The 27,641-nt window shown below is 42.3% G+C and overlaps 4 protein-coding genes and 1 long non-coding RNA gene across 5 annotated transcripts; 4 read left to right on the forward strand and 1 right to left on the reverse strand.

Moving 5' to 3' along the window:
• The first annotated feature begins 3,333 nt into the window (after positions 1 to 3,333).
• kif11 (kinesin family member 11) lies at positions 3,334 to 14,390 on the forward strand. Its single transcript, XM_068731886.1, has 27 exons — positions 3,334 to 3,459; positions 3,652 to 3,763; positions 5,085 to 5,214; positions 5,777 to 5,874; positions 6,001 to 6,079; positions 6,191 to 6,376; positions 6,463 to 6,587; positions 6,698 to 6,788; positions 7,003 to 7,148; positions 7,770 to 7,866; positions 7,995 to 8,090; positions 8,203 to 8,291; positions 8,748 to 8,835; positions 9,097 to 9,170; positions 9,395 to 9,509; positions 9,886 to 9,957; positions 10,675 to 10,810; positions 11,039 to 11,211; positions 11,396 to 11,521; positions 11,625 to 11,780; positions 12,055 to 12,194; positions 12,323 to 12,483; positions 12,572 to 12,690; positions 12,943 to 13,165; positions 13,293 to 13,465; positions 13,826 to 13,936; positions 14,095 to 14,390. Exons 2-27 carry the CDS (start codon positions 3,690 to 3,692, stop codon positions 14,203 to 14,205), a joined length of 3,189 nt encoding a protein of 1,062 aa, XP_068587987.1. The 5' UTR covers positions 3,334 to 3,459; positions 3,652 to 3,689; the 3' UTR covers positions 14,206 to 14,390.
• A 1,840-nt stretch (positions 14,391 to 16,230) lies between these two features.
• LOC137888435 (carcinoembryonic antigen-related cell adhesion molecule 1-like) lies at positions 16,231 to 18,743 on the forward strand. The gene has a single exon (XM_068731836.1). The coding sequence runs from the start codon at positions 16,378 to 16,380 to the stop codon at positions 17,602 to 17,604; it is 1,227 nt and encodes a 408-aa protein (XP_068587937.1). The 5' UTR covers positions 16,231 to 16,377; the 3' UTR covers positions 17,605 to 18,743.
• Positions 18,744 to 19,031: 288 nt separating this feature from the next.
• On the forward strand, positions 19,032 to 20,126 carry LOC137888493 (lymphocyte function-associated antigen 3-like). Its single transcript, XM_068731896.1, has one exon. The coding sequence runs from the start codon at positions 19,142 to 19,144 to the stop codon at positions 19,754 to 19,756; it is 615 nt and encodes a 204-aa protein (XP_068587997.1). The 5' UTR covers positions 19,032 to 19,141; the 3' UTR covers positions 19,757 to 20,126.
• An 822-nt stretch (positions 20,127 to 20,948) lies between these two features.
• Positions 20,949 to 27,565, forward strand: LOC137888484 (uncharacterized). Its single transcript, XR_011105141.1, has 3 exons — positions 20,949 to 21,037; positions 21,515 to 21,594; positions 27,272 to 27,565. It is a non-coding gene; the product is annotated as an uncharacterized lncRNA (long non-coding RNA).
• On the reverse strand, positions 22,943 to 27,278 carry LOC137888426 (zinc finger protein 862-like). The gene is made up of 2 exons (XM_068731812.1): positions 25,392 to 27,278; positions 22,943 to 25,360 (listed from the first exon to the last, which is right to left on the reverse strand). Exons 1-2 carry the CDS (start codon positions 26,868 to 26,870, stop codon positions 24,809 to 24,811), a joined length of 2,031 nt encoding a protein of 676 aa, XP_068587913.1. The 5' UTR covers positions 26,871 to 27,278; the 3' UTR covers positions 22,943 to 24,808.
• Positions 27,566 to 27,641: the final 76 nt, after the last annotated feature.

Here is a 27,641-nt window from a genome sequence, read left to right on the forward strand (position 1 = left end):
TATCGCCCAGCTCATGTGACAAAAGAGCAAACTCACTTTGAAACCCGCAGTGAAGATAAATCCTCCTTGTCCTGCGCTCCAGCGGGCCTCCTCCTCGCTCTCCAGAGAGACGGAGGGATGGGTGGAGAAAGAGAAGGACAACGTGAGGGGGAGACGACGGAGAGGGGATCGGAGAGACGCTCCTCGGGATGAATGAAGCCCGGCGTTTGTCGCTCGGTTCACAAAGTTACCCGCTCTGGATTTCTGGCTCGCCCCCGGAAAGGGTCATCATCACCCGGGGTCTGAGTGGGCTGCCAATGACAAAAAGATAGAGAGAGAGAGAGAGAGAGAGAGAGAGAGAGTGGGGGGGAGACACAATACTATTGTTCCCACCTCACTTTGCTTCCACCCTCGCAGTTAAAATTGTTATGGTAATGAAGTGGATTTTTTGCTGGACAGCAGATTGTAACAGAGAGATGTTTCTTTGACTGGAAGTGGAGGCCGGAGGTGTTCGAGGAGCTGCTGCTGCTGCTGCTGCTGCTGCTGCTGCTGCTGCTGCTGCTGCTGCTCTGGACACGACGATGAAGATGATGAAGATGATGATGATGATGATGTGTAGAAACACTCTAAATACTAGAAGCAGCGGTGGAAGAAGGATTGAGATCCTTTACTTTAGTAAAAGTACTAATACCACACTCTGGAAACTTCTCCACTACAGGTGAAAGTCCTGCATTCAAGTAAAAGTTGGAAAGTATTATTAGCAAAATGTACTTTAAGTACTTACTACTTGCATTTTACTGCTGTAGAGGTTCTTTCTTCATTCATATACTGTTTCAGAGTTTATTCTACAGTAACGCATCATATTGTACAAGAGCACGCGGCGTCGCTGTCCTGTGAGAACCACGCATCTCTGAAGAGCTCAGAGAAACAGACGTCTTCAGCTTTGTGACGAGGCTTTTTTTTTTTTAAAAACGGATTATTTAGCTTAAGGAGAACACATAAAGGAACACTTCATCCTTTCAGTTTGCACACATTCAAAATCAACACGCCTGGAGATACGGACAGATTCACCGGACAGGAAGGTGAAACTGGAATCTGAAAAGTAAACCAAATCTGTCAGACAAATGTAGTGGAGTAAAAAGTACAATACTCTGAGATGTATAGTAGAGGTAAAAGTAGCATAGAATACTCAAGCAAAGTATAAATACCTTGAATTTGTGCTTAAGTACAATACTTGAGAAAATGTACTTTTACTACTGCCGTTGTTAAAGTTAAAGGTATATTCCAAAGGACACTGAATCATAATCAAAGCATAATTGTGGGGTTTATAGCCAACAATAAACATCTCATTTGACTTTGTTTTTTGCCTCCTACACTGTGCGCTGTGTATGACTGGTTGTTGTTGTACTATCTCAAGTATTTGTGCTTCTTGGTTTGAGGAACATATCATGTGTTGTGTCTGCTGAGCTGCTGCAGCTCACTTAACAAGTATTGTGGTGGGTTTATCTGTAGGGTTTATATTGTATATTAACTAGGATAATAATTTGCTGTCACTTTAGCAAAACGCTGAACTTCCTTCTGGTTGAAATTGTACAATTTAGTCGTCAAGTTTCCATCCAAATCTACAAACTTTAACCAAATTTCCGGAAAATCTGCAAAATAAATGTGGATGAACGTTTGTCTCCATCCAGTCCTGTTGTGTGAATATTAGTTAATTGGTTGATGATAAACAAGAAGAGGATGCAACGAGATGAGGTCAGTAAAAGAGCTCCAGTCATCAAACGATGGAAAGATAAAAACATGATGTTCATCATGTTTGTTTCATGTATTCATGTGAGGAAGGTTAAAGTCTCCTCATCAGATCTGATGGTTTCAGCTCTTCATGCTTCATGTTCGTCATCATTTATTCACTAAGTCTGTTTCCACTTTGTTTTTATCGATACACCAACTTTTACACCTCAAACCAGAGGAAAAAGATTTGTTTGTGATATTAAACAACAAAAAAGAGCAAATTATTTGGTTTTCATTTCATGTGTGTCTTTGAATCCATACATGCATAAATATAGGTGTGTGTGTGTGTGTGTGTGTGTGTGTGTGTGTGTGTGTGTGTGTGTGTGTTAAAGGAGTTGCCAGAGCAAAGAGGGCAACCCCCTCGTCCTCCTCGGGGGCCTGAGTGGGCGGACGGTCCTCGGCAGATGGATTGCTGCTCACCACTGGTCACTTCATAACCCTGAAGCAGATTAATAATATGAATATATAATGTTTGGTTTATTTCTTTAAATCGGTTGTATTTGATCAGGTTGAAATAATAATATAATATTATTATATATTCCTGAAATGTCTCTTTGTGTGTTCATTTGTACAATGTTGGTTCCTTTGTGTGTTCCGGTGACTTTATGAATATCAAATACAAAAAAACAGTTCTTTATTTCATTGAAAATGCCCTTGCTTCTCTCCTGGATAATATTCTCACAGTCTGTCTGAATGCCAATAACATTGGCTTTGATAAGAAGTCGTAAAAGTAACATGTATTTATTCATAGGCCTACTTTACATCTATTCTTTCCATGCTACCGTCTACTTTACTTTACTTACTTTACGATTTTTGCATTAAAAACACATGGAGAGTTTATGAAACATGATGTTTTGTTATAAATTAAACCAACAGTTCACAAGTCAATCTCTCACTGAGTTTGGTACCCCAAGACTAATACAAGTATAGCTGAACCGATTTAAGCAATAAAACATTTCAGCTTCACAAATGTGAAGGATGGAGAAAATAATCAGCAGAATAATTAAATTAATCATAAGTTAATAGTTCGAAGAGTAAAATCCTGCTTTTACATTATAAGGTGTGTATATATACATATATATATATATATACATATATATATATATATATATATGTATATACGTATATATATATATATATATATATATATATATATATATATATATATATATATATATATATATATATATATATATATATATACGTAGGGGACATTTCTATACTTTTAATACTATAAATAGTCTACATTTTTTTACTTTTTACAGTGTGGTATTAGCATAGCATGTATATTACTCAGTGTAAGCCTACTTTTACTTCAGTAAAGCGTCTGTGCACTTCTCCCACCACTCTTTACAATGTCGCCACCTAGTGGAAATATTCTGAACTTTATACTAACCTCCCGTGATGCCCCGCGCCGAAGCCGTCACATGGGTCCTGTTGGCTAATGGCGGCGTTTGTTTGGCCGTTACTCTCCTTCCATTGGCTCAGCAAAAATTTAAAAGTACAGTTTGAAATGTTGCTTGTCGGAGGTTTTTAAGAGCGCCAGAAAGGTCGTCTGTGGACACAGACTGTTGTCGGAGGAGGCAGAAAACGCTAAATATATAATTTATGAAATAATTTTAGCGGTGGAAACAATAAGCGGACTTTACGTAAAGGGAGAGCGGAACGACACGTGCACGACCTCATTCGGTGAGTTAACGTTCCTTTTGGAGTAACGCCAGTTTTAAACTTTAAGCTAACTAACGCTATCTAACATGCTAACATTCCACTTGTTAGCCGACAGCGTTTCTCTCGTCACTTTAAATGTTCAACGACGACCAACCGTCTGTGCTGTTTGCTTTGTTTTATGCGTTACTTTAAAGTGTGTGACTGTGCTTTCAGACTGATCTTTCTGCGGAGGAGAACGTCTCTCTGCAGCCATGGCGTCACACAACCTGAGCGGGTTGAAACGGGACGAGAAGGGGAGAAACATCCAAGTGGTGGTCAGATGCAGGTATGGACAGAAAAACCCAGAGGAAGACCTTCTTCTTCTTCTTCTTCTTCTTCTTCTTCTTCTTCTTCTTCTTCTTCTTCTTTGGTGTTTAACGTTGCATCCTTTTTGTTGCATTACTGCCAAGAGGAAGACCTTTCAGATCTTCTACTAAAGTGAAAGGAGCAACACTGCAGTGTGGAAACGTTACCATTTAAAAGTCCTGCATTCAAAATGTGACTCAAGTATCAGCAACAAAATGTTTATTAGAGTTTTTGAGGATTCTGTGAATACTTACAGAACATCTGTATTTATTACTAAACATCCTTATTTATGGGTTCATGAAAAAACAGGATTTGTCTCTTTCATTAAAAACAACTGTGTGATGATGATGATGATGATGATGAGGCATAAAGGATGGCTTCATTACTCCATTCTTTAAGGAAAGAATAAAGCTTTAAATTAAGATTTTTAAATGATGTTTAACCGCTTTAAAATGGTAAAAGGTTGAACAGCCAGCCAGATGTTAACAGTGTGGCGTAAAATAACGACGCTTCCTCTCCTCCATAGAATCTCAACTCTTATTTGCGATCCATTTCCAGCATGTTTTTAAATGAATATCAACGGACAAATAGATCATTTATTGTCGTCCATTGAAGGAACATTTGTTCCCCACAGCCTGCACACGCATACGAGCAATTCATGATAAAAACATAGCCACAAGGAACATAATACAGTCACACACAAAAAAAAAAAAAAACATGAGTCCATTTTTACACATCACAGATCTGTAGCCGGATGATGGGAGTGAAGGGGGCGACTGGGGTTGCGTTCCGTGGGTCTGCTCTGCCTGTGATGGAGGTGTCGATACGGGCCGAAAGGTTGGGCGTAGAGAGACCAATGATTTTATAGAGAGAGAGAGAGAGAGAGGGAGAGAGAGAGAGATATGGTGAATGTGGAGCAGTGGAGGAGGATGAGCTCTATGATTCTCCTGTACAGGAGGAGGAGGAGGAGCAGCAGAAAGTGTGACTGAGAGGGCCTTGAGGCAGCATCTGTGGATCTCAGTAGTGTGATGATCAAACAGTTTATCGTCACGGGTGCTTCCAAAATTTGTGGCTGTAGGAGATACTCGGCTTGCTTGAAAGAGGGCAAGATCACCATCCAGTCTGCATCTCTTAAAGTCTTCCATAATTAGCAGGTTTTCTTGTATGTTGTTTCTGTATTGCTTGTTGTCGTTGTTTGTGGCTGTGGTCGGGACGTTAGCCGAATGACGGCGTCACTAAACTCTTATTCGTAGTAGCTGTGACGTCATGCAAGAGAAGTCACGTCCGCCGTTTTTTTCCAGGCCTTTCAACACGATGGAGCGCAAGTCGTCCTACGGGGTCATGGACTGCGATCCGAGCAGGAAGGAGGTGAGCGTGAAGACGGGAGGGGTGAACGACAAGGCGTCACGAAAGACCTACACGTTTGACATGGTGAGTGGATGCGGACGCGTCGTCTTTACACACTGTGTCCAGCAGGGAGTCCTAAAGACGTAACGATCAGAATCGAGGCACATTTTAACGGATCTGTATCGGCAGAACGGAAGTGATTCTTCCTCTACTGGACCCGACTGTGTCTTGTCAACCTACGCCTGAAAATAAATTGAAAAATGTAGATTTGTCTGTTGTGGTTAAAGTGCTTCCTGCAAGCCTGTCTGTTCTTTTTGCCAAAAATCATTTGTGAGTGTTTGTAGTTCCAACAGAGTGACGCATCTTCTCTCTAGTGGATCGCGACACGTTCTCCCAATCTTTTATTCATATCATATCAATAATTTAAGCTCATGAAATTCATATTTTTTTTAACCAGGACTTCGGGATTTAGATCAAGCAGTTTGTGAAGAACAAGTTGTGTCGGATGTGGAAGCTACAGCTGTAGCAGATGCATGTTTAATCAACATTAAACCAGTTGACAGCATGGCCCCTCTGTCACACCGTGAATAATGTAAAGGAACTTATTTCAGAAGATTTTTTTGAATATGATATTTTCTTTCAACAGGTATTTGGTCAAGCTGCCAAGCAGATTGAAGTGTACAGGAGCGTTGTTTGTCCCATTCTGGATGAAGTCATCATGGGATACAACTGCACTGTGTTTGCGTGAGTTTTAACGCTTTTAGTAAAATCTTCGTTCCCGTTAGCCGTGTTCTGAACTGTACTCTAAAATAAATAATGCGTTGAATTCCAGTTTTTATTAACATGAAATAAAAACCTGTTAATGTTCAGCTACGGTCAGACTGGAACAGGAAAGACGTTCACCATGGAGGGAGAGAGGAGTCCAGACGAGGAGTTCACCTGGGAGGAGGTGAGAGCCGTGAATCTCTGCTGCCTCATCAGATACGGCGACATAAAATCGGAGCGTAACGGAGCTTTAAAGAGCAGGAAACTGAGCTCACTAACTGTTTTGGGTTTTTAGGACCCTCTGGCCGGTATCATCCCCAGAACGCTGCACCAGATTTTTGAGAAGCTCTCTGAGAACGGCACCGAGTTCTCCGTCAAAGTGTCTCTGCTGGAGATCTACAACGAGGAGCTGTTCGACCTGCTCAGCCCCAGCGAGGACGTCACCGAGCGGCTGCAGCTGTTCGACGACCCTCGTAACAAGGTAACTGGTGCCGAGCGCCTGCTGTTGTGACGGCGACGCTGTTCGCGCGCTGAGCTCTGTTCTGACGGCGGCGTTGTGTGTTGCAGCGCGGCGTGGTGGTGAAGGGCCTGGAGGAGATCACGGTTCACAACAAAGATGAAGTTTATCAGATCCTGGAGAGAGGATCGGCCAAGAGGAGGACGGCCTCCACGCTCATGAACGCCTACTCCAGGTACTCGCCGAGACTGAACTGCGTTTCACGCTTCCAGATGAGTTCCGTAGAACCAGCTGCGACCAATATTTACCCGATCTGTTCACCGTTTCCCTGTTGTGCCTCTGCAGCCGATCCCACTCCGTGTTCTCGGTCACCATTCACATGAAGGAGATCACCATGGATGGAGAGGAGCTGGTGAAGATCGGCAAACTCAACCTGGTAAAAATCCTTCGTGTTCACTAGGAGAGGCTTTAAGCATGAAGTAATTCATGTACTGGTGATGCTTTTCTATTGGCTAATACATAAGATATACTTCTAACAGTACTAGGCTGCACAGAGGTATTTATAAGATGTGTATATATAATTATTAAGATGCGAGTAAAGTATATGTCGGTATATTTAAACACAACCGTCCCGTCTCCTCCCTCTCCAGGTGGATCTCGCCGGCAGCGAGAACATCGGGCGCTCCGGCGCGGTGGACAAGCGAGCTCGCGAGGCGGGAAACATCAACCAGTCTCTGCTGACGCTCGGCCGGGTGATCACCGCTCTGGTGGAGAAACGGCCTCACGTCCCGTACAGGTAGAGCCGCGAATTCGGCCGTGAAATCAAATCCGAAAATGACCGAGCATCGTTTTTGTATTCAGGCTTTTTGGGAAATGCGCTCTACCAGCAACTCCAAAGTTCACCAATCAAGATGTTGTATCTATTTTTGTGATTTAATCTAAAGTGTTGAAATGAAAAGATGTGGTTTCTGGCTCCCTGCTAAGAAACAGTCCCACACGTAATCCTCCACAAATTGTCCTACATTTTGATTTTAGTTTCTTTCGCTTCCTTTTGTTCTCTGTATTTCTTCTCTTTTTAAAGAGGAGTCGTATATCTGAACTAAAAATCACACTTTGAGGTGTTTCTGCTATTTAGCCTACCTTTCATTGACATAAATAGGGTGGGCAAAATAATAGAAACACCTGTCAGTATAATGCAAAACAATTCAACAGACTTCACCCTCCAAAAAAAAAAAAAGCATAAATTTGAATCCGCACCTCTCCAAAAACGTCTCGACGCCTGAACCGCATACCGATCTCCAAGAGGAATTTGTTGCGGGACTCTTTATTATTAGACTTCACTAGTTTCAAGGAGTTAAAACGTATAAACTCTAGCTCCAATTACTGGATGGATAAACAATGTGCTCTCTTCCAACAGAGAGTCTAAGCTCACCAGAATCCTGCAGGACTCTCTGGGAGGACGAACAAAAACCTCCATCATCGCCACCGTGTCTCCTTCCTCCAGCAACCTGGAGGTTTGTTCTGCTGTCTCTGTGAATATGTGCTTATGAGATATTACTTCTGTATTTTTGTAACTCTTATTTCAGAGCTCAGGTACACTTTGCGTTCTCGTGACGATGCAATGTACTTCCGGTCTGTGCAGGAGACTCTGAGCACGCTGGAGTACGCCAGCAGAGCCAAGAACATCATGAACAAGCCTGAGGTCAACCAGAAACTCACCAAGAGGACGCTCATTAAGGTACTCATGAGTTCGGTCTCTGGCTTAAGAGGGAAAGGACGAATGACGTGCCGCACATCAGGAGATGTTTCTCCTTTCACCGTCTTTTAAAGAAAACTCTCTGTCCACTCAGGAATACACGGAGGAGATCGAGCGTCTGAAGCGGGACCTGGCCGCCACTCGAGACAAGAACGGAGTTTATCTGTCTGCAGAGAACTACGAGTAGGTCGCGTGAACGCCACACGGGGATCTATGTTTCACTGGGCACCTTTTAACTAAGATGATGTATTTCTAGTTTATATTTTGTGGAGCAAAAAAAAAAAACAAGAAAATTTCAGAGCTTGAGAGTAAAAAGCTTAATGATGCTATTTGAAGATGCCCACCACGGTCTTCAAAGAGTTAAACCAACCAGAGAATTCTTCTGATCTTTGCTTGAGAAATTACTTTTCAACACAGAAGGTGGGAAACATAAAAGTATGTTCATTCAGAACACTAGGTTTAATACCATGTAGATTTAGAGGTGTAGGTTGTGTTCTGCTGTAGCAGATGTGAACTGACTGTGTGTGTGTGTGTGTGTGTGTGTGTGTGTGTGTGTGTGTGTGTGTGTGTGTGTGTGTGTGTGTGTGTGTGTGTGTGTGTGTGTGTGTGTGTGTGTGTGTGTGTGTGTGTGTGTTTCAGGAGCATGATGGGTCAGATCACCTCTCATGAGGTGCACACGGTCGAGTACAGCGACAGGATTGCCGCCATGGAGGACGAGATCAAGAAGGTACGCGAGCCTCAGATTCAGTTCACTCCATTAATCAACGAAACGGAAACTATTTTGAGAATCGATTAATCCTTTCAGTCGTTCTTCTGAATTATGTAAAAAGTTCTCTAGTTCTAGCTTCTAAAATGTGTCTGCTTCTTCTTATACGACAGTAAATTGAATATAAAGCGAGATTTTCTTTTTTTTTAACGATATATATACAATAATACGTCGTGGTTTCTACCTTCACGGCCCGTCACTCACTCTCTGTCCTCTCTTTAGGTCACGGAGCTGTTTGTGGACAGTAAAACCCGACTGGAGCAGTGCGCTGTGGTGCTGGATGAGAAGCAGCAGAGGTGAGGGGGGGGTCATCATTTCACCTAAACCCTTTTGAAGCGAGACTGCAGGAGTTTAAAGCACAGTAAAGTTGCACTCTTTAAAGTGTGTGTGTGTGTGTGTGTGTGTGTGTGTGTGTGTGTGTGTGTGTGTGTGTGTGTGTGTGTGTGTGTGTGTGTGTGTGTGTGTGTGTGTGTGTGTGTGTGTGTGTGTGTGTGTGTGTGTGTGTGTGTGTTTTTTTCAGGTTGGAGGAGACGAGCAGAGCCCTGCAGCATACCAAAGATAAGCTGAGTCAGGAGGAGTTTGTCTCCACGGAGCTCACGTCCGTCCAGGAGTCTCTCTATGACACGGCAGGACAGGTACAGACAAGTTCAGTGTGTGCTGACATTTCATTAACTATATTTAGATGTTGGGTGGTTAATCTAGGTTGTTTTTTTTCTCCCCTCTTCCTTCTCCTTTTCTGTTCCTTTTTTTCTCTTTGTGTACTTTCCATACTATTAATGATTTTCATCTTGTAATGTAGGTAACTTCCTCTCTTAGCTGGTTTTGACTAAACTTCCTTTTTTTCGGAAAAGATTCTGATTGCGGTTGGCTGTAACAAAACAAAAATCAAACATTTATTAGTCAGTGTGATCTGAATACATTCATCATATTATTGTTGTTAATAGCTAGGCCTCTCAGAGGCGTGCTCTGAGTATTATTGAACATTTTCCTGTGTTGTGTGTCGTCCTCCAGCTGCTCAGTACGGTGGATGCCAGCACCGGTGACGTGTCGGGTCTCCACGACAAGCTGGACAGGAAGAAAAAGGTCACGCAGTCGCTGTCGAGTGAAAACAATGCATTTCAATTGTTTTGTGTATCTCATATCAACAAAAAACAAATAATGGCGTGACAAAATTCCTCTACTTAGCAACACAAAACCATGTATTTTTGCCATGAGGCTGAAAACGGCATCCTTAAGTAAAGCTTACACCACTTTCAAAGCCGACAGATGGCTGCACACCACTGCTTCACAACTTCCTGTCTCGCAATCGAGAGTCTTGAAGTTTTTCACATGTTGGACAGAAGAGATTTAATCATTCTGGGCTCTCAGGGGACCCGTGGTAAAGTTACACCGAGGGTCTGATGTGATGTGTTTAAGGACCCCTGTGCTTAGTACTGTAGTATACCTGCAAAGTCTGACATTTAAGTGAATGGAGGTGAAACAAAGGATTGTTTTCATAAATAATGAAGCTGTTATTTCTACGATTTGACTTTTCTTTTAGTATTAAAAAATGCCAGAAGAGTCCAAACAGTCCAAAACTCAAAGATATTGAATTTTTTTTTAATCCATTTTTTTTTTTTTTTTACAATTTGAGAAACTTTTATGGACATACATTTATCTGACAAAGCAACAAATTTCTTGAAAAAAATAACTAAATATAAAATGCACAACTATGATCTTTAGTTGACAGATCGGCACCTTTCGGACTTTGACGTCGGTTTCACGAAGACTAATGAACCAAACTTGATTTTGAAATTGCAGGTGGAGCAGCACAACAGTGAGATCCAGCAGAGCTTCTCTCGGCGGATGGAGGGAGCGCTCGGCAGCATGCAGCGCTGCGTTCAGCAGCACGGAGCCCAACACCGCAGCATGCTGAGCAGCTACTCGCAGGCCGTCGGTGAGACCAGAGAGCTGCTCGGGAGTTATCACCAGGGTGGTGGCGCTAGAGCAACAATTGGGTCATTCGAATCTAAATTGTTCATCCTCTGAGGAGCAGGAATGTGCTCAAAAAACGTCATTGCAGTGATACATATTTAGTGTCTTAAAGGAGGGAATACTCTGTGTCATTTCAGACAAAAATGTATGTTTTTGACAGAGGGACTGATGTCTCTGCTTCTCTGTACAGACGGAGTGCTCGTGATGAACGAGGCGGCGCTGAAGGGAGCGCTGACCGCCGTGGAGTCCTTCGTGGGCGGAGTCGGCCAGCTGGTGGCCGAGGGCGTGACTCGCTGTCAGGACAGAGTGCAGCAACAGGAGGCGCTGTGTTTACAGGACAAGGAGATGCTGCTGCAGCTGCTGGTGAGGACAAGGACGACCTCCACAGTTAGAATAGATGAGATGAGGGGTTTTAAATAACCCCAGTTCAGTTTTCCCCTCATACTTTTATCCTTATCCGGGTGGATAATCCTTTTAAACGGCACTTGGATCATTGTGGGGCACGTGAATCCTATTTGACAGCTTTCTTTAATGTCTTTGTGTGCAGGACGAGCATCAGCAGGACATGGAGGAGGTGCTGGTGGCTCGGACTCTGATGGGTCTGTCGGCTGTGAAGGAGCTCAACGACACTCTGAGAGCCACCGTGGAGACGCAGCGAGCTCTGGCCGACAAGGTGAGTTCATGATCTTTTAATTCTAGAAATGCAATCGATGAAAGAAATCGTCCTTTCTGTCGCCTGTGCTAAGCCTCCTTATCATCGTCTCTCCCCCTCTCAGGTGGAGGCGATGAAGGACGTGGGTGTGTTCTTCAGCGGCTTGGTTCGGGAGCTGGCCGGGCTGCGGGAGGAAGCCGTGCAGAGCCTGAGCTCGCTGCAGGCCGAACATGACAAGCTGGAGGACGACATCAGACAGGCGCAGGACAGACACCAGGCGGTAAGAGCCGGTCTGCGAGACGCGATGCAGATTCTTCCTGCAGCCACTGACCCGCTTCAGTTTCACTCAGCCTGTTAAATTCATAAGTGCATGTTTGTCTCTCGTGTTCAGCCCCCAAGACATTTACAAAGTATGTTTGATTCCCCTATCTGTCATTTGATGTATGCAAACCAGAGTCATAACAGATTTTTTTTAGCTCTATTTTCACATTTCCTTGTCTATAAATATTGTAAGTTTCTGAAACTAACATCATTCTGGTGCTTCCTGCTGTCAGGGTCTGAAGCAGACCATGCAGTTCCTGCAGGACCAGCTCAACCTGCTGTCCCTGGAGGCCCAGAAGGACTACACGGATCTGCGCTCTGCCACCAAAGCTCTGCAGAAACCTCTACAGATCCTCCAGGAGAACATCAGCAGGTGAGTCGCGGACACACGACCGCACGGGAAGGTTTTCCTCGCCAAAGTCAAATTGGGGGTAAATCCTCAGCCTCTAGAGTTGTGCCTTTTTTATCCACTTCTTTCACGTTGCGTCTCCCTGTGTGCAGCGGTTGCAGTACGGTCGAGCGTCAGGCCTCGGCCCAAGCCGACGTCCTCTCCTCCGCCTCCTCCTCGCTCGCCTCCTCTCTGCGTCTGAACGCCGACGAAAGCCGGCAGGCGCTGGAGGAGATGACGGGCTGCTGCTCACACCTCCACAGCTCTGTGTCCGGTACGTCATTCCTCTAGTTGTCGTTTAAACCCCGCCTACAGCACGTTCGGTGTGCGTCATTGCTGATGCTGACTATTTGTGACCGCAGGTCTGGTCCAGCGTGATCTCCAGTGGAGCTCCAGAGTCAGGGAGCACGCGGAGACTCAAGCCCAGGAACACCTCTCCATACTGGGGAAGATTTCCACTGAAGCTCAGACCCTCCATCAGGTAAAAATGGCCTCTGACCGCTGCGTGTGGGTGTATTTTTAGTTTCACAAAGCAATACTCTCATGGTTTATATCTTGTTCCACAAAACATCCTTTTGATAAGAACCTAGTGAAGGTAAATTCTGCAGGTAATGCTGTACCTGTGGGTCTCAAATTCTACTGACGTTTGAGGTTTCACTGCATCACACCAAACGCTTCACCTTGCAGGTAAAGCTGGTCCTAACCTGCCCATAATGCTTCATCTTTACTGCAGAGCGTCGAGATGCGCTGCGCCCAACAGCTCCGGACAACGGAGGAGGAGCTGTCCGGTCGGCAGGAGGAGGTGAAGCGGTCTCTGATGGCCGTGCAGAACCAGACCTCCCTGGACCGGACTGTGCTGGACCAGCAGCAGGCCGAGCTCCGGGACAACGTGGAGACGAGCCAACGGCTGGTCCACGGCTTCCTGCAGGAAGAGCTGCAGCAGGACGTTCCCACCGGTAAATGATTCAACCCGAGTGTCCAAAAATGTGTCTTTTTTTTTTTTCTTCTTTTTTTTTTTTGGAGCGAACACGCCAAGTCATTTAACCTGTCCAGCGTATAAACCAGTTCTGCTGTTGCCTTCAGGTGCGACCCCTCAGCGGCGGGACTTTGTGTATCCCAAGCGGCTGGAGAAGCTGCGGAGCCGCGGCGAGCTGCTGGACAGCCTGAGGAGGCAGCAGGAGGAGCTGAAGGCCGCCGTAGAGGAGGAGGAGGCGGAGGAGGAAGAGGAGGAGGACAAAAACAGCCAGGTTGATCACGTACGTTCACTCTTTTTGCTTTGTTGTTGTTGTTGAACGTAGGATGGTTCATCCAGTAATAATGTTCACCTAACCTTATTTATTAATAATAGGTTGTTTATTCATTGAATTCAGTTTCGGTAATATTGTTTTTCACTCATTTCTTCATACACTTTGACATTGTTGGTTTAGTCCCCGTTTCCACTTTCATTTATTCACACATTTTTCAGCATTTCATCCACTCAGTATGGTGATGGCTTTGTTTGTTTGTTGTCAAGTATTTGTTGAGCTGAACTCCCCAAGTAGGCCGCATTTGGAAAAAAAAAACGAGTTCATTTCTGCTCCATGTTTACCTTTCTCCTCTTGTCTCGTCGTGTCTAGGACTCTCTGGAGGACGAGCTGAGTACCTGTAATGAAAGCTTGGCCACAGAGCCGTCCTTCATCGACGAGAACCTCGTCTTCAACGAGAGCAAACGCGTTCCCTTCTTCAAGGTGACCAGCAAAAATACACGCTGTTGAAGAATGTCTGAAAGTTTGAAATAGCGAGGGCTCATCATTTGAGGTTCCACAGGAAACGCTCGTCCAACTTTCACATTTTTACTGAGTATTGCTCACAATATATCTGTGTTCCTGTGATTTCTCTTTCCCAGCAAAAGAAGGGCGGTAAGAAGGAAGCAAAGATCCCCGCCAGGCAGAAAGCGTCAGAAAACGAAGCGTCAACGCCACAGAAATCCAGACTACCGCTCCGCTCTCAGAACTAAAAGAGTTTAAATGTGTTCCTCTCAAACGATGGTATTACTGTCCAACTCTTACTTGTGTTTTTTAACTTGTTTCGTCTTCTAAATGTTAGGATGCTGTGTAATGAATGTGTCTTTGTTTTTAGTAGTGTATGTCTCAACGTCTTCAAGTTACTTGTAAAATTAAAGAGATTTATACTTGTTTCATACTTTTGTGAATGAATGATTGATTCCAGTAGATACAATTTGAACTCTGATATACACTTTAGTTATTCTGAGAGTTGAACAGGATTTAATCATGTTTGTCCAAATTGAGGAACTAAGATATGGTGAAATGTTTTGTTTTTTTTTTTAAGAGAAGCAAGAGAATCTGTCCCAATATGCACAGTTACTGATCTACCGTCTAAGATTTACAAGCGGTCAAGTAACATAGTTCCACTATTATAAGCTTAGACTGGGCGGAGGGTTTTCTCAGAACCCATAAGGAAACTTTAGCAAACTTCATCAGTGATGGTGATGTGACCAACACCAGAGCCATATAAAGAGCGAGTCACGTCAATGGAAGTTTCCAAATGCTGACACATAGTTCCAGGAAGTATTTGATCGTAATTTAGATGCGAAGATCTTGATAGAACTTGTTACAAACGGAGACAGAACTGCGATTTTTGCTTATAACTAGTCAATACATGCCTGCTGTGTTCATGTAAACACGGCAGCAGATGAGAGACTGCAGACGGAGCCGATTAATTAGGGCTCGCTTGTTATGATGTATTCATAACGAATTGGCTTTTTACTCAAGAATGTTTTATTGCACTAACAGTAACAAGCAGAGTTGTCCTCAACTTGATTAATGTAATCTTTATGACTAACAGTGACTTTCAGCTCACAGCAGCAGCATGAAGATAGCCCTGCACTTCTTATGTACATTTACACATCAAATCAAAATCGACTATACTGTCCACTTCTTGTGTGTAAAAGGCAGACATTGTACTTGCATGTGTAGTAAGCTGCTTTAAATGGGGAATATTAAATTACAGACAGGACACATTAAAACATCTATATTCATACACACATACATGTGTATTTTGTCTTTTTACTATGCACTTATTGACCTAAATGTATTCATGAAATACATCTATAATGACTAATAGTCTCAGAACATGAATAAATTATTAAATATTATGTGTACTAAGCACAAAGGACCATGGGGAAAGTCACCGTGTTTTACTTTCGGTTTCTAGAGGTGAAATAGGTGTCCGAAAAACTGCCTGCTAGACATAACTTCATTCTTCACAATTAATACAAACTGTATAATGTAGACTTCAATATGTATATTGCTGTTTCTGTTGTTCATATTTGCATCAATGTTCTGTATATTTTTCGTTTACATTTTTTTTTTTTAAACGAGTGGCTCGCTGAGGATGTGTGTAAAATGTGTAACATGAATACCTGCACGTTTCTAACAACATAATTAGCGGTATAATTAGTAGATTTAAAATAATTATAATCTCTTAATAAATGGCAGCAGTGAGTCATGCAATAGCAGGTCATGGTAGTCAGTTATGGAAGAAGTTTTTACATATTTTACTTTAATAAAAGTAACAATTCTACAGTGCAAAAATACTCTACTGAGTAACTTAATACATGAAACAATATTTATTAATTGTATTAATAATCATAACTTATTAGTTGATCTAGATTTGTATTAATCTGCAAAGTAATTAAAGCTTTAAAATAAATGTAGTGCAGTAAAAACTACAATATTTCCCTCTAAAGTGTAGTACAAGTCCACCACTGCCAGTAGTAGTACTTTTACTTTTGTTACCTGAAGTACATTTTGGTGCAAATCGGCTACTGAGTACTTTTACTAAAGTAAGACTTTAAATTGAAATTGATAAATTTTACATGACATCACTTCTGCTTAAAAATAAATAAATACGAGCACTTCTTCGACCCTTTTGCTACTGTTGAATTTAATTTAATTCTAATCGGGCACACACAGGACACCTATGAGAGGAGGAGCTACTGCTCGTCGTTTTTTTTTTTTTTTTTACCGTTGCGTTTCCAGAAACAAGACAGGAAGGGTGTCGGCGCTCTGTCAAAGGGTGTCGACCCGAAAAAAGAGGGAAAGTTGTTTCTTTTAGGCTGTCATGAAGATCGATATTCCTCCAGTTGTGTATTATTGATCCGCTGACGATGGAGAAGCTGACCGGGTTGTGTGTGCTGTTCGCGGCGCTGAGCCTCGCTGTGACCAAAGACGCGTACTTTGCGGAAGGCGGCACCCTCACTCTGGACGTGAGGCCTGCTTTTTCTGAACCCATCAAACACATCCTGTGGAAGTTCGGAGATAATCTGCTGGCTGAGTGGGTCGGAGGCAGCTCTGTGGACTTGTACCGCTCGTTTAAAGGCCGCACAACCCTGAACACGACGACGGGACAACTGGTCATCAACAAAATGTCTCAAAACGACACGGGCGAGTATTCAGCGGATATCAACAGCAACGTCAAGAGTGTGAGCTACACGGCTAAATGGATCAAGCACGTGCCCAAGCCTATGGTGAGGATAAGAACATTGACGTGTGCAGTTTCTTCAGAGGTGTGTAATGTGAGCTGTGATGGAGACACCAAAGAGGCGGAACCAGTCACCTACAGCTGGAAGATGGGAGCCAAAGACTTGGAGGGGCTGTCGGGAAAGGACATTCAAATCACCGACACTGATAATGGACACGATCAGAACATCACCTGCCGGATGACTAACCCAATCGGTAAGGAAGTTAGTGAAACTGTTCCCAATCCGCTCTACCGGGAGCACAAGAAGGAGGAGCCATCCAATGTGGGGGCTGTGATCGGGGCGGTGATCGGTGTGCTGGCTGTTGTGGTTGTGGCTGTGCTTGGGTTTCGGTGGAAATATAAGAAATTCCCCTGGCAAAATCGAGGCTCCGACAGAACTGATACTTTATATAAAACAGTAAGTCTACCTGATGAACGTAATCATCTTAACGGCGAGCAACCTCCACCAAGTCCAACTGATGAACTTAATCATCTTAACGGCGAGCAACCTCCACCAAGTCCAACTGATGAACTTAATCATCTTAACAAAGAGCAACCTCCACCAAGTCCAACTGATGAACTTAATCATCTTAACAAAGAGCAACCTCCACCAAGTCCAACTGATGAACTTAATCATCTTAACAAAGAGCAACCTCCACCAAGTCCAACTGATGAACTTAATCATCTTAACGGCGAGCAACCTCCACCAAGTCCAACTGATGAACTTAATCATCTTAACAAAGAGCAACCTCCACCAAGTCCACCTGATGAACTTAATCATCTTAACGGCGAGCAACCTCCACCAAGTCCACCTGATGAACTTAATCATCTTAACAAAGAGCAACCTCCACCAAGTTGTGAAGAAACTGTTTGATCCCAGGTTCTCATAGAAACAGGATCAACTGTCCTCTGAGTGCTGTTGTTACAGAAAACAACATGAACATGTTTGTGTGGTTTTAGCTTCCAGATGTGTGCATCATCAACTGTTACTTGCATTAGAAAGATTTTCATACTTTCTTGCCTAAACAATAATGTTGATTGGAGAACAGCATGAAAACATGATCATATTTTGTAATATGTGTGTAATACGCACGCACACACACGTGTGTGTGTGTGTGTGTGTGTGTGTGTGTGTGTGTGTGTGTGTGTGTGTGTGTGTGTGTGTGTGTGTGTGTGTGTGTGTGTGTGTGTGTGTGTGTGTGTGTGTGTGTGTGTGTGTGAGAAAGGAAGATGAATGGATGAAACGACTCATAAACTGCCATTCAGTATCAATTCAGCTACATTTCAGCATGGAATTCATACTATTCAGACAATCCTACATGATCCAAACAATATACTAATTATCTATATATTATACTAATAAGTATAAACTAATCTACCAAAAGTGTGACATTTAATTACCAAGCTATGAAATAGCAACGCATCTTCATTTTTTTTAAATTTTTGACAAATGAATGTCTGTCTTTTCTTTTAATTTAAAAGAAGATGACTCGTCTGTGATTCTTTGAGTAGTGTCAGCATGAACTGGGCAGACTGACACAGACTGAGTACATTTGAGGAACTGGAGGATTCCTCAGTCTTAATGGAGCCGATGAGACGGATGCATTTATAAAACGCTTGTAATACTGCACCTTAGGAACGCTGTCACTATTTTGTTTCTGCTTTAATTAACAGTTAAAGAAGAAGATTGATTGAATGTACGTTGTGTAAGCATATCATATTACACATGCTTTTGTGATAAAAAAAAAAAGTAAACAAAAAATGCAGAGTTAATGTTGAAGCATATATGTATGCCATTCATCTTCTGGATCAATCTGCTTAAAGTCATTTTCTGCACTGTTTTCTGTGACTGTTTGTCTTCTACTATTTTTGTCAATTTAGTTTAGTGTGTTAAATTTGGGGAAGACGAGCCACTATTTCTGTAATTTATTTTATATAGCATTTTAAAGTTTTGATTTACTGTATGAATTGTCTATATAAAGTGCCAAGACAATAAATTATGTGACTCTGCAATACAGACTGTATTTGTCGTTATTTCACATGAGTAGCACGTGAACGCAGGAAATGAAGTGAACCCGGAAGTGAGCCGGGATCACCCTCTCAGCTGCCAACTCCTATGAAACCACTGCATCGTGTTTTGATGTCCTACATCGGTCTAAATCCTGATTTAAAAAGGACAATGATGGAAAGAGTATTCAGATCATTTTACTTGAATAATGGTAGCAGTGATACACAATAAAATACAATTAAATTGCAATCGGGCACACACAGGACACCTATGAGAGGAGCTGGTCCTCGAAGGGTGTCAACGCTCTGTCGAAGTGTGGTGACCCGGAAAAAAAAAGAGTTGTTTTTTTAGGCTGTCATGAAGATCGATATTCCTCCAGTTGTGTATTATTGATCCGCTGACGATGGAGAAGCTGACCGGGTTGTGTGTGCTGTTCGCGGCGCTGAGCCTCGCAGTGACTGAAGACGCGTACTTCGCGGAAGGCGGCACCCTCACTCTGGACGTGAGTCCTCCTTTTCCTGAACCCATCAAACACATCCTGTGGAAGTTCGGAGATAATCTGCTGGCTGAGTGGGTCGAAGGCAGCTCTGTGGACTTGTACCGCTCGTTTAAAGACCGCACAACCCTGAACACGAAGACGGGACAACTGGTCATCAACAACATGTCTGAAAACGACAGGGGCGAGTATTCAACGGATATCAACAGCAACGTCAAGAGCGTGAGCTACACGGCTAAATGGATCAAGCACGTGCCCAAGCCTATGGTGAGGATAAGAACATTGACGTGTGCAGTTTCTTCATTGGTGTGTAATGTGAGCTGTGATGGAGACACCAAAGAGGCGGAACCAGTCACCTACAGCTGGAAGATGGGAGCCAAAGACTGGGAGGGGCTGTCGGGAAAGGACATTCAAATCACCGACACTAAGAATGGACACGATCAGAACATCACCTGCCGGATGACTAACCCATTCAGTGCCAACGTTAGTGAAACCGTTCACAATCCGCTCTATCCGCAGTGAGAAACTGCGGTCAAGCCAGCCTCCACTTCGAAAGTCACAGTCAAGTCAGCCCGCACGTTGTTTTGCGGTACTTGTATTTACTCGGCATTACGGTATTAGCGTGTAAGATCAGACTTCAAAATAAGAGCAGTTCCGGTTAAAGTGAGAGGACCTGTCATATTCATGAAATGGTCCATAGTTACATAATAGTTTCACTTCAGATTAATAGTACACCACCTCAGAGTGTCACTTAGGGATAATCAGGACATTCTGATGTAGGATTTCAAAATAAAAAGCCCTTTTAAAATCTCATTCATGAGCCAATTTCTTTCTAATTTTAGATTTGAGAGGTGTGTGTGTGTATATATATACACATATATATATATATATATATATATATATATATATATATATATATATATATATATATATATATATACACACATCTCAATATCTCAATCTAACAAGCAAAAGTGTGAAATATTTAATTACCCAGTTCTAAAATAGCAATGCATCTTCATTTTTTAAATTTTTTTTTGACAAATAAAAGGCGTTTCTTTCTTTTAATTTAAAAGAAGATGCTGATGATGACTCGTCTGTGATTCTTTGAGTAGTGTCACCATGAACTGGGCAGACTGACACAAGTACATATGAAGAACTGGAGGATTCTTCAGTGTTAATGGAGTCATGTAGCAGATGTACTTATTAAATAATTGCTTGTAATAATGCACCTTAGGAATGCTGTCAGTATTTTGTTTCTGATTTATTTAACAGTTAAAGAAGAAGAAGATTCAATGTACATTGTGTAAACATATATTACACATGCTTTTATGATAAGCAAATAAAGTGAACAAAAATGCAGAGTTAATGTTGAAGCATATATGTATGCCATCAATCTGCTTAAAGTCATTTTATGCACTGTTTTCTGTAGTATTGTTTTGCTTTTACTATTTTTGTCCATTTAGTTTAGTGTATTTTTGTGTGTTACGTTTAGGGAAGACGAGCCACTATTTTTGTAATTTATTTTAGTTAACATTTTAAAGTTTTGATTTGCATATTAATTGTTTATATAAAGTGCCTTGACAATAAATGTGTGACTTTGCTATACACTCTGTATTTGTCATTATTTCACATTGAGTAGCACGTGAACGCAGGAAATAAGCGAATCCGGAAGTGAACCGGGGATCATCCTCTCGTCTCGCTCCTCTCTGTGCGGTGATGCTCGTAACGTTAGACCAGAGAGCCGCCGCCGTCTGTCCGCCGTACCGGGGATGGATTTAGAAGAAGCTCTTCAAGTTGTCGGTGAGTTTGGACCCTACCAGAAGCGGGCGGTGGCTGTCCTTGTCCTGACATAGACTAGTGAATTAAAAACCATGTTTTTGTACATATGAGAAAACAATAACCGCGGTAAAGCTTCCGGGTTGTCACAGCTCGTAGCGCGACGTGGCTCTCACGCGCTATAACGTTGCTGTGGACCAAAACAATACCACGTGTTGGCGGTTAAACATCATAACTTTAGAGCTGTCGCCACGTGTTTACAGTTTAGTTCCAGCTACAGTGCAGCAACTCTACAAACCCTGGATACTTGTTGACACGCACTGCAAATGTCTGAGTTGTTTACATCTGGGCTATTGAAAGGAAATAACTAGTCATTCACACATCCACGTATTCCAAACTATTTTAAGTTGGCATTAGGTCCACACAGATATGGAACACATGTTCATCGCATGGGAAGTCCTTGAACTCACACTCTTCAAGGCAGACTTGAACTTTCTCCAGGTCCACGTGGTGCGAACAGTCTCTGCCTCCGTACGGTTGAGGGACTGCATGCAGTGTGGAGGGACGTCCACGAGGTGATGGTGAGTTGTGGACTTGACGGACAAAGAGTATATAAAATACTTCAGTCAGTACTCCTGACCCATGCATTGGTGTAAGGTGTTACGACGGGCCCCAGTGCATGCTAGTTACTACTTATGAAAAATACTCACACATCATTGTGTGTTCTCGTCAAACGATCAAATAGAAACGTGACATTTGACAATATAAACATACTGTAAGATACATTTTGTTTTGTTTGGTACAACCTCCCACCACTTGGGGGCGTAGTGCCGCCGTCAATTAGGCCACAGGTGACTCTAATCAGGAGGGTCACTTGATACAGGTGTCGCTGAGTAGACGGGGGCAAACCGTTTTTGACCGTGCGATATTTAATGAATGTTAATGGGTTGATTTCTTGGTTGGCCGGAAAGCCCACAATAAGAAATAGAGAGTAGACAGCTGGATACGTGCTCTTCTCCACCGAGGTCTCCATGATGCAGGAAGTAGAAGTACTTCTGGAAACAGCTTCCGATGCTTTCATTGTGGCTGTCATTTCATCACCGGATCGACCCAAAGATTCAACTTTACCCGAAAGTTTTAATGCAAATTATACTGTGTCGTCAGTTGTTCCACCAAAGATACATTTCCTCTCTAACCCCCCCCCCCCCCCCCCCCCATATGTGTTTATTTAATGGTCCAGCATTTCATAACAAATAAACTTTTGGACAATAATCTAAAAAATACAATTACAAAGTTGATGAACAAGATTCTTTTTTGTTCTGTCATGTCCCACTAATCGCCTAACGACCCCTTGGATACATTGTGTGACCTTTTGGAGGGGGTCCAACCCTAGGTCAAATGCTATTAATGCATTGATGCATTCGTGTCAATAAAAAAATATAATGTAATGTTTAATGATATATCATTTTTGTGCGGACTGAGTGATTTTACTTTTGTTACTCTTGTGTTTTATTTTGCTGATAATACTGTTTGTATTTCACTTGAATAGGATTGAATGCAGGACTTGTATTTATATTGTAATATTTTCATTATATTTTGGGCTTTTCAAGACAAGCGTGTATTTGCATAACCTATCATTCCCTGCTATGGTGCAGTGGAGGATTCTATTAGTTCAGCCGTGTTTCATTAGGTTTCATTAGCATTGTGCTACTGAGGCCATCTAGTTGTAGTTTACGTTGCATCATTGGTTCTAAGAAGCCTCTCCATTGAGAGGATAGTGAAGCCTAGCGTTCCTTTCTGTCCATTTGTATTCTAATATTATGGGAGTTGAGATCCAATATAGAAAATCCGCCAACTCCGATATGTGCAACACTCCCAATCGTTCCTATTAAATGAATGATTCGCAGATCACTTTCCTATTTCTTATGAAGTCTTTTTTTTTAGAAAAGCTTGTGAAAACACTAAACATTTGAATGTGCATTGTAGCTCAACAGTTTTATTTCAACATGATACACATTTCAACAGATACAAGGTGAGGCTGTTCTATAGATGTTAACAATGTAGAACCTGAATAAACAAAGTCTATGATGTGTTGAATAAAATATAATTTCCTCTGACCTTGAGAGCATTAAAAGAGTTCAATATTCCAGGCTTATTTAACCTGCGGACATGAGGAAATGTGGAAATATCAGACTTTTAACTGCTCTCTTGAGCCACAAATGGCTTGTTTCCCAAGGCTTAGAATCATTTTATTTGCCAATAAAACATTGTTTTCACTGAGTTAGTTTGCTAAGATCTGGGAACACAACAACATCAGTACAATGACTGATTACTTGGCAAGAACCATAGAATTTAAACAAACTCAGTTGAAGCCACGCCCCCACGCTAAGTTCAGGGTCAAAAGTCTGAACTGAAAAAAACGATCTGAAAGTGAAAAAAAGATTTGAAACCGAAAAAAAAAATCTGAAACTGAAAAATACAAGACCTCAAATATCAAAATATATATGAAAGTGAAAAATAAATAAATAAATGTATTCAAAAAAATTCCAGAACTGAATCAAAATTACATTCGACCTCAAAAAACTTTTCATTCACTTATTTTTATTTTGAATACATTGCTGTATTTTTCAATGTTCAAGACCACAACTTCAACTTTCAGGTTCAAATCATTTTTTCAAATGATAAAATGTTTTGACCTGGATTTAGCTCCATACAAACCAGCCTACATCACCTGCAGAATATATCAAGGATTAGAGGACTTATGTCTCAACAGGATTTGGAAAAACTTGTCCATCATTTATTTTCAGTAGACTGGACTACTGTAACGGTGTGTTCACAGGTCTCTGTAAAAAGTCAGTCGAGTCCTCACTAAGACCAAGAAAGTGGATCACATCACTCCAGTTCTGAGGTCTTTGCACTGACTTCCTGTCTAACAAAGAATTGACTTTAAATCCTGCTGTTGGTTTATAAAGCACTGAATGGTTTAGGACCAAAATACATCTCTGAACTGCTGCTACCCTATGAACCATCCCGACCCCTTAGGTCGTCTGGGACCGGTCTACTTCCTGTTCCCAGAGTCAGAACTAAACATGGAGAAGCAGCGTTCAGTTCTTCTGCTCCACATATCTGGAACAAAGTCCCAGAAAGCTGCAGGTCTGCTGAGACCCTCAGCTCCTTTAGATCCAGACTGAAGACTTTTATGTTTTCTGCTGCCTTTAATTGAACCACATTCAAGGATATTAATCAATTTCCTGCATTTTAGTACTGTATTTTATTTCCTACACAACTTTTCAGTGTTTTAATGACTGTTTTTAATGTTTCTTAATTGTTTTTCCTTTTTTTTGCCTTATGTTTTGATGCTTTTAATGGTTTTATGTGAAGCACTTTGAATTGCCTTGTTGTTGAAATGTGCTCTACAAATAAACCTGCCTTGCCACACGAGCTCTTGAGCTTTCTTTATGTAGTCGGTTGAGCTTAGTTTGTTCTTAATAACTTCTCTTCAGTACAGAGCAATGATAAGAGTTCCTTGTAGTAATAAAGTCCTCAAGATAGGCCACTGTAGTTGGAAACTCCAGACTGTAACATTACATTGATGATGCAAATAGTTTCACAATTGTAGCACAGAGTTTGTTCCATCAACAGTGATGTTTGTTCAAGCTGTAAAGAAACACCGACATGACTGAGAGAAGGGGAAATACATGGTTATAAACAGGGGCGCACATAACTTTTTCAGTGAGTTACTCAGGTGAGTACCGGGAGATGGTGTTTGGTACTCACTCCATATGTAGCGTGGTCTTAATAAGTGCAGTCTTCCTCACTGTCCTCCTCAGTGTCGCCCCCACTGTCCTTTGCTTCAGCTTCCTGCATGGTAGATGATGAAGATGCTGCAGATGCACCTCCCTGTCCTTGGTTGATTCTCCGATTAGCTGTCTTCATCCACAGGTCAACAGCTTGCTTTGGGTCAAATGTCTCTGTGGTCTGCTTTGACAGGTGAATGTGCATCAGGGCTGAGAGACGAGCATGTGACAGACGAGATCTGTACTTGTTTTTTATTATGTTGAGATGTGAGAATCCTCTCTCACAAGCTGCACTGCTTAAAGGCAGTGTAAGAGACAGCTTAACCACCTTGTTGATGTTGGAGTAAGCATCTGGGTTACTTGTATTTACTATTTGGACCAAGTCATACACAGAAGAGGCTCCCAGGTGTTTTCCTGCCTGCTTTAAGCGCATCCATTCTGTCACAGTGGTGTCTTTGTCAAGTTGTAAGGTGGCCTCATATTTCTTGAGAATGCTGCAAACTGTTGTGTTTCCAAAACTATAGAGGTCTTGCATTTCCTGAGGCCATGTTGAAGGATCAAATACTAAGTGTGTAATGATCACATGACTTGAGGGAGTCATATCTGATTTCAAACTCTTCAATTAACCCCCTGAGTAAGTTTGTCTTGTCTCTGTCAGCATCAGCATTAGAAACAGTGTGTGCCCTGTGGCCTTCACCATCAAGCAGAAGTGTGAACTGTCCAATGGCCACCATGAGTTCATCCTTACATTCTCCAATGGTCAGCTTTTCCTTCTGAAACCTAATGGATGTGGTCTTCAAAATGTTGCCAATGTCAATCATGTTTGACAGAAAGCACTGAAAACGCTCTGTGCAGATATGCTGCAAGTCACTGTTATCACTCATAGCCAGTTGCATTTTAATGGCTGGCAATAGTCTTGATATTTTTAACAGTGTTTCATGCCTCCATGCAGACCATCTGATATTATGAAACTTACCCAGTTTCACAAAGGAGATCCCATTTTCTTCACACAGCTTCTTCAGTGCAGCAGTTTTTTTTGCTCCACCTTTCTGTAAATAAAACTGCAGCAGCTTGACCACAGAGCGATTAAATGTCTCACAGTAAGGAACGTTGCGATCAGCTGATTTTGCGCAATTCTCCAGTGTGTGTGCTGTGCACAGAATGTGCACAAGGGAGTCTCCAACTGCAGCAAGTTGCCGGAGTTTTGGTACAACGCCGTTGTACATACCGACGTTGACAGCAGCCCCGTCTGTGCACACAGCGACCAACTTAGTTGTCCAGTCATCCAAGCCTGCGTCCTGGAAAAGTCTCACAAGTCCGTCTGTTATGGCCTGCGCGGTTCGGTCAGCACCCAGTTCAGTCAGTCCAAGAAAGTCCGAGGTAAACTCTCCGTTGTTGGACACAGACACAATGGAAACGATTTCCTGCTCAGTTTTTGTGATGTCCTCAGATCCATCAAAAAGCAGCCCCCAAAATTCAACAGACTGCAACTTGGCTCGCAACTCCCCGCTGATGGTGTGAGCGATGCTCTGCATGATCCGTGCGCCCCCTTCACGTGAATGATATGCACCTCCGACATTTACTCCGAGCCGCTTCAGTAAAGGAACATCCTCAGAATAGGAAGACATGGGACGTGCGTGTTTAGCTTTATGGAAGGCGAGGAGAAAACTATTGAACAGAGCTTGCCGCTGTTTTTCATTCAGCTTGTCTCGCCATCTGGCAAGTGGGCGACTGGACATTTCTTCTCGGCTAGCTTGTTTCTTAGCAATGGCTTGCGCCACATTCGTGTGCTCCTTGCTCTTTTCATGTTTGTCAAATAAAGGATGGTTGAAATTCTTTGAGCCTTTATAAAACGCACCCGTTTTGTCTGCTAGATGTGGATGTGAGCGGCAAATCTTGCACCACATTTCAGTGCGCTCATCGTCTGCTTCAAGCCACTGCACATCTTGGAGCCACTTTTCCGAAAAAAGTCTTTTCTTCGGCTCTGGCTCCAGTTGGCGTTTCTTTGTAGGTGGCGAAACGCCAAAGAAGCTGCTTAAGGTCTGTTGCTTTTTGGACATCTCTGACAGTAGTTGACAAGCAACGTGTAAGATTTTCGGTCAAGTACGCAAAGGCGCGAAGTAACACAAGTGGCATTACGCAGTGTTGATTTTCGTCGCGCATGCGTACCTGCGTACCAGTTATGTGCACCCCTGGTTATAAATTATGGCAGGGTTAGTTTTTGGATGTTTAACATTCAAATATTACAAGACAGTTAGAGCAACACCATACAGTACAGAGAAACCGATTCACACGCATATCTTGAGACGTGCACATATACATGAGAAAGGAAGTCATTTACTATTAAGGTGTCATATTAAGACTTTAAACCGTTGCCATTACACAGAGACACAAAGTCTGTTTCCTGCTCTTTTGTATATTACTGCATTATCATGATGTTCCTGTGATTTCTCTTTCCCAGCAAAAGAAGGGCGGTAAGAAGGAAGCAAAGATCCCCGCCAGGCAGAAAGCGTCAGAAAACGAAGCGTCAACGCCACAGAAATCCAGACTACCGCTCCGCTCTCAGAACTAAAAGAGTTTAAATGTGTTCCTCTCAAACGATGGTATTACTGTCCAACTCTTACTTGTGTTTTTGAACTTGTTTCGTCTTCTAAATGTTAGGATGCTGTGTAATGAATGTGTCTTTGTTTTTAGTAGTGTATGTCTCAACGTCTTCAAGTTACTTGTAAAATTAAAGAGATTTATACTTGTTTCATACTTTTGTGAATGAATGATTGATTCCAGTAGATACAATTTGAACTCTGATATACACTTTAGTTATTCTGAGAGTT

Source organism: Cebidichthys violaceus, unplaced genomic scaffold (assembly GCF_023349555.1).
Source record: "Cebidichthys violaceus isolate CVI_PGR_0920_01 unplaced genomic scaffold, fCebVio1.0.p SCAF_54, whole genome shotgun sequence".
Classification (NCBI taxonomy): Eukaryota; Metazoa; Chordata; class Actinopteri; order Perciformes; family Stichaeidae; genus Cebidichthys; species Cebidichthys violaceus.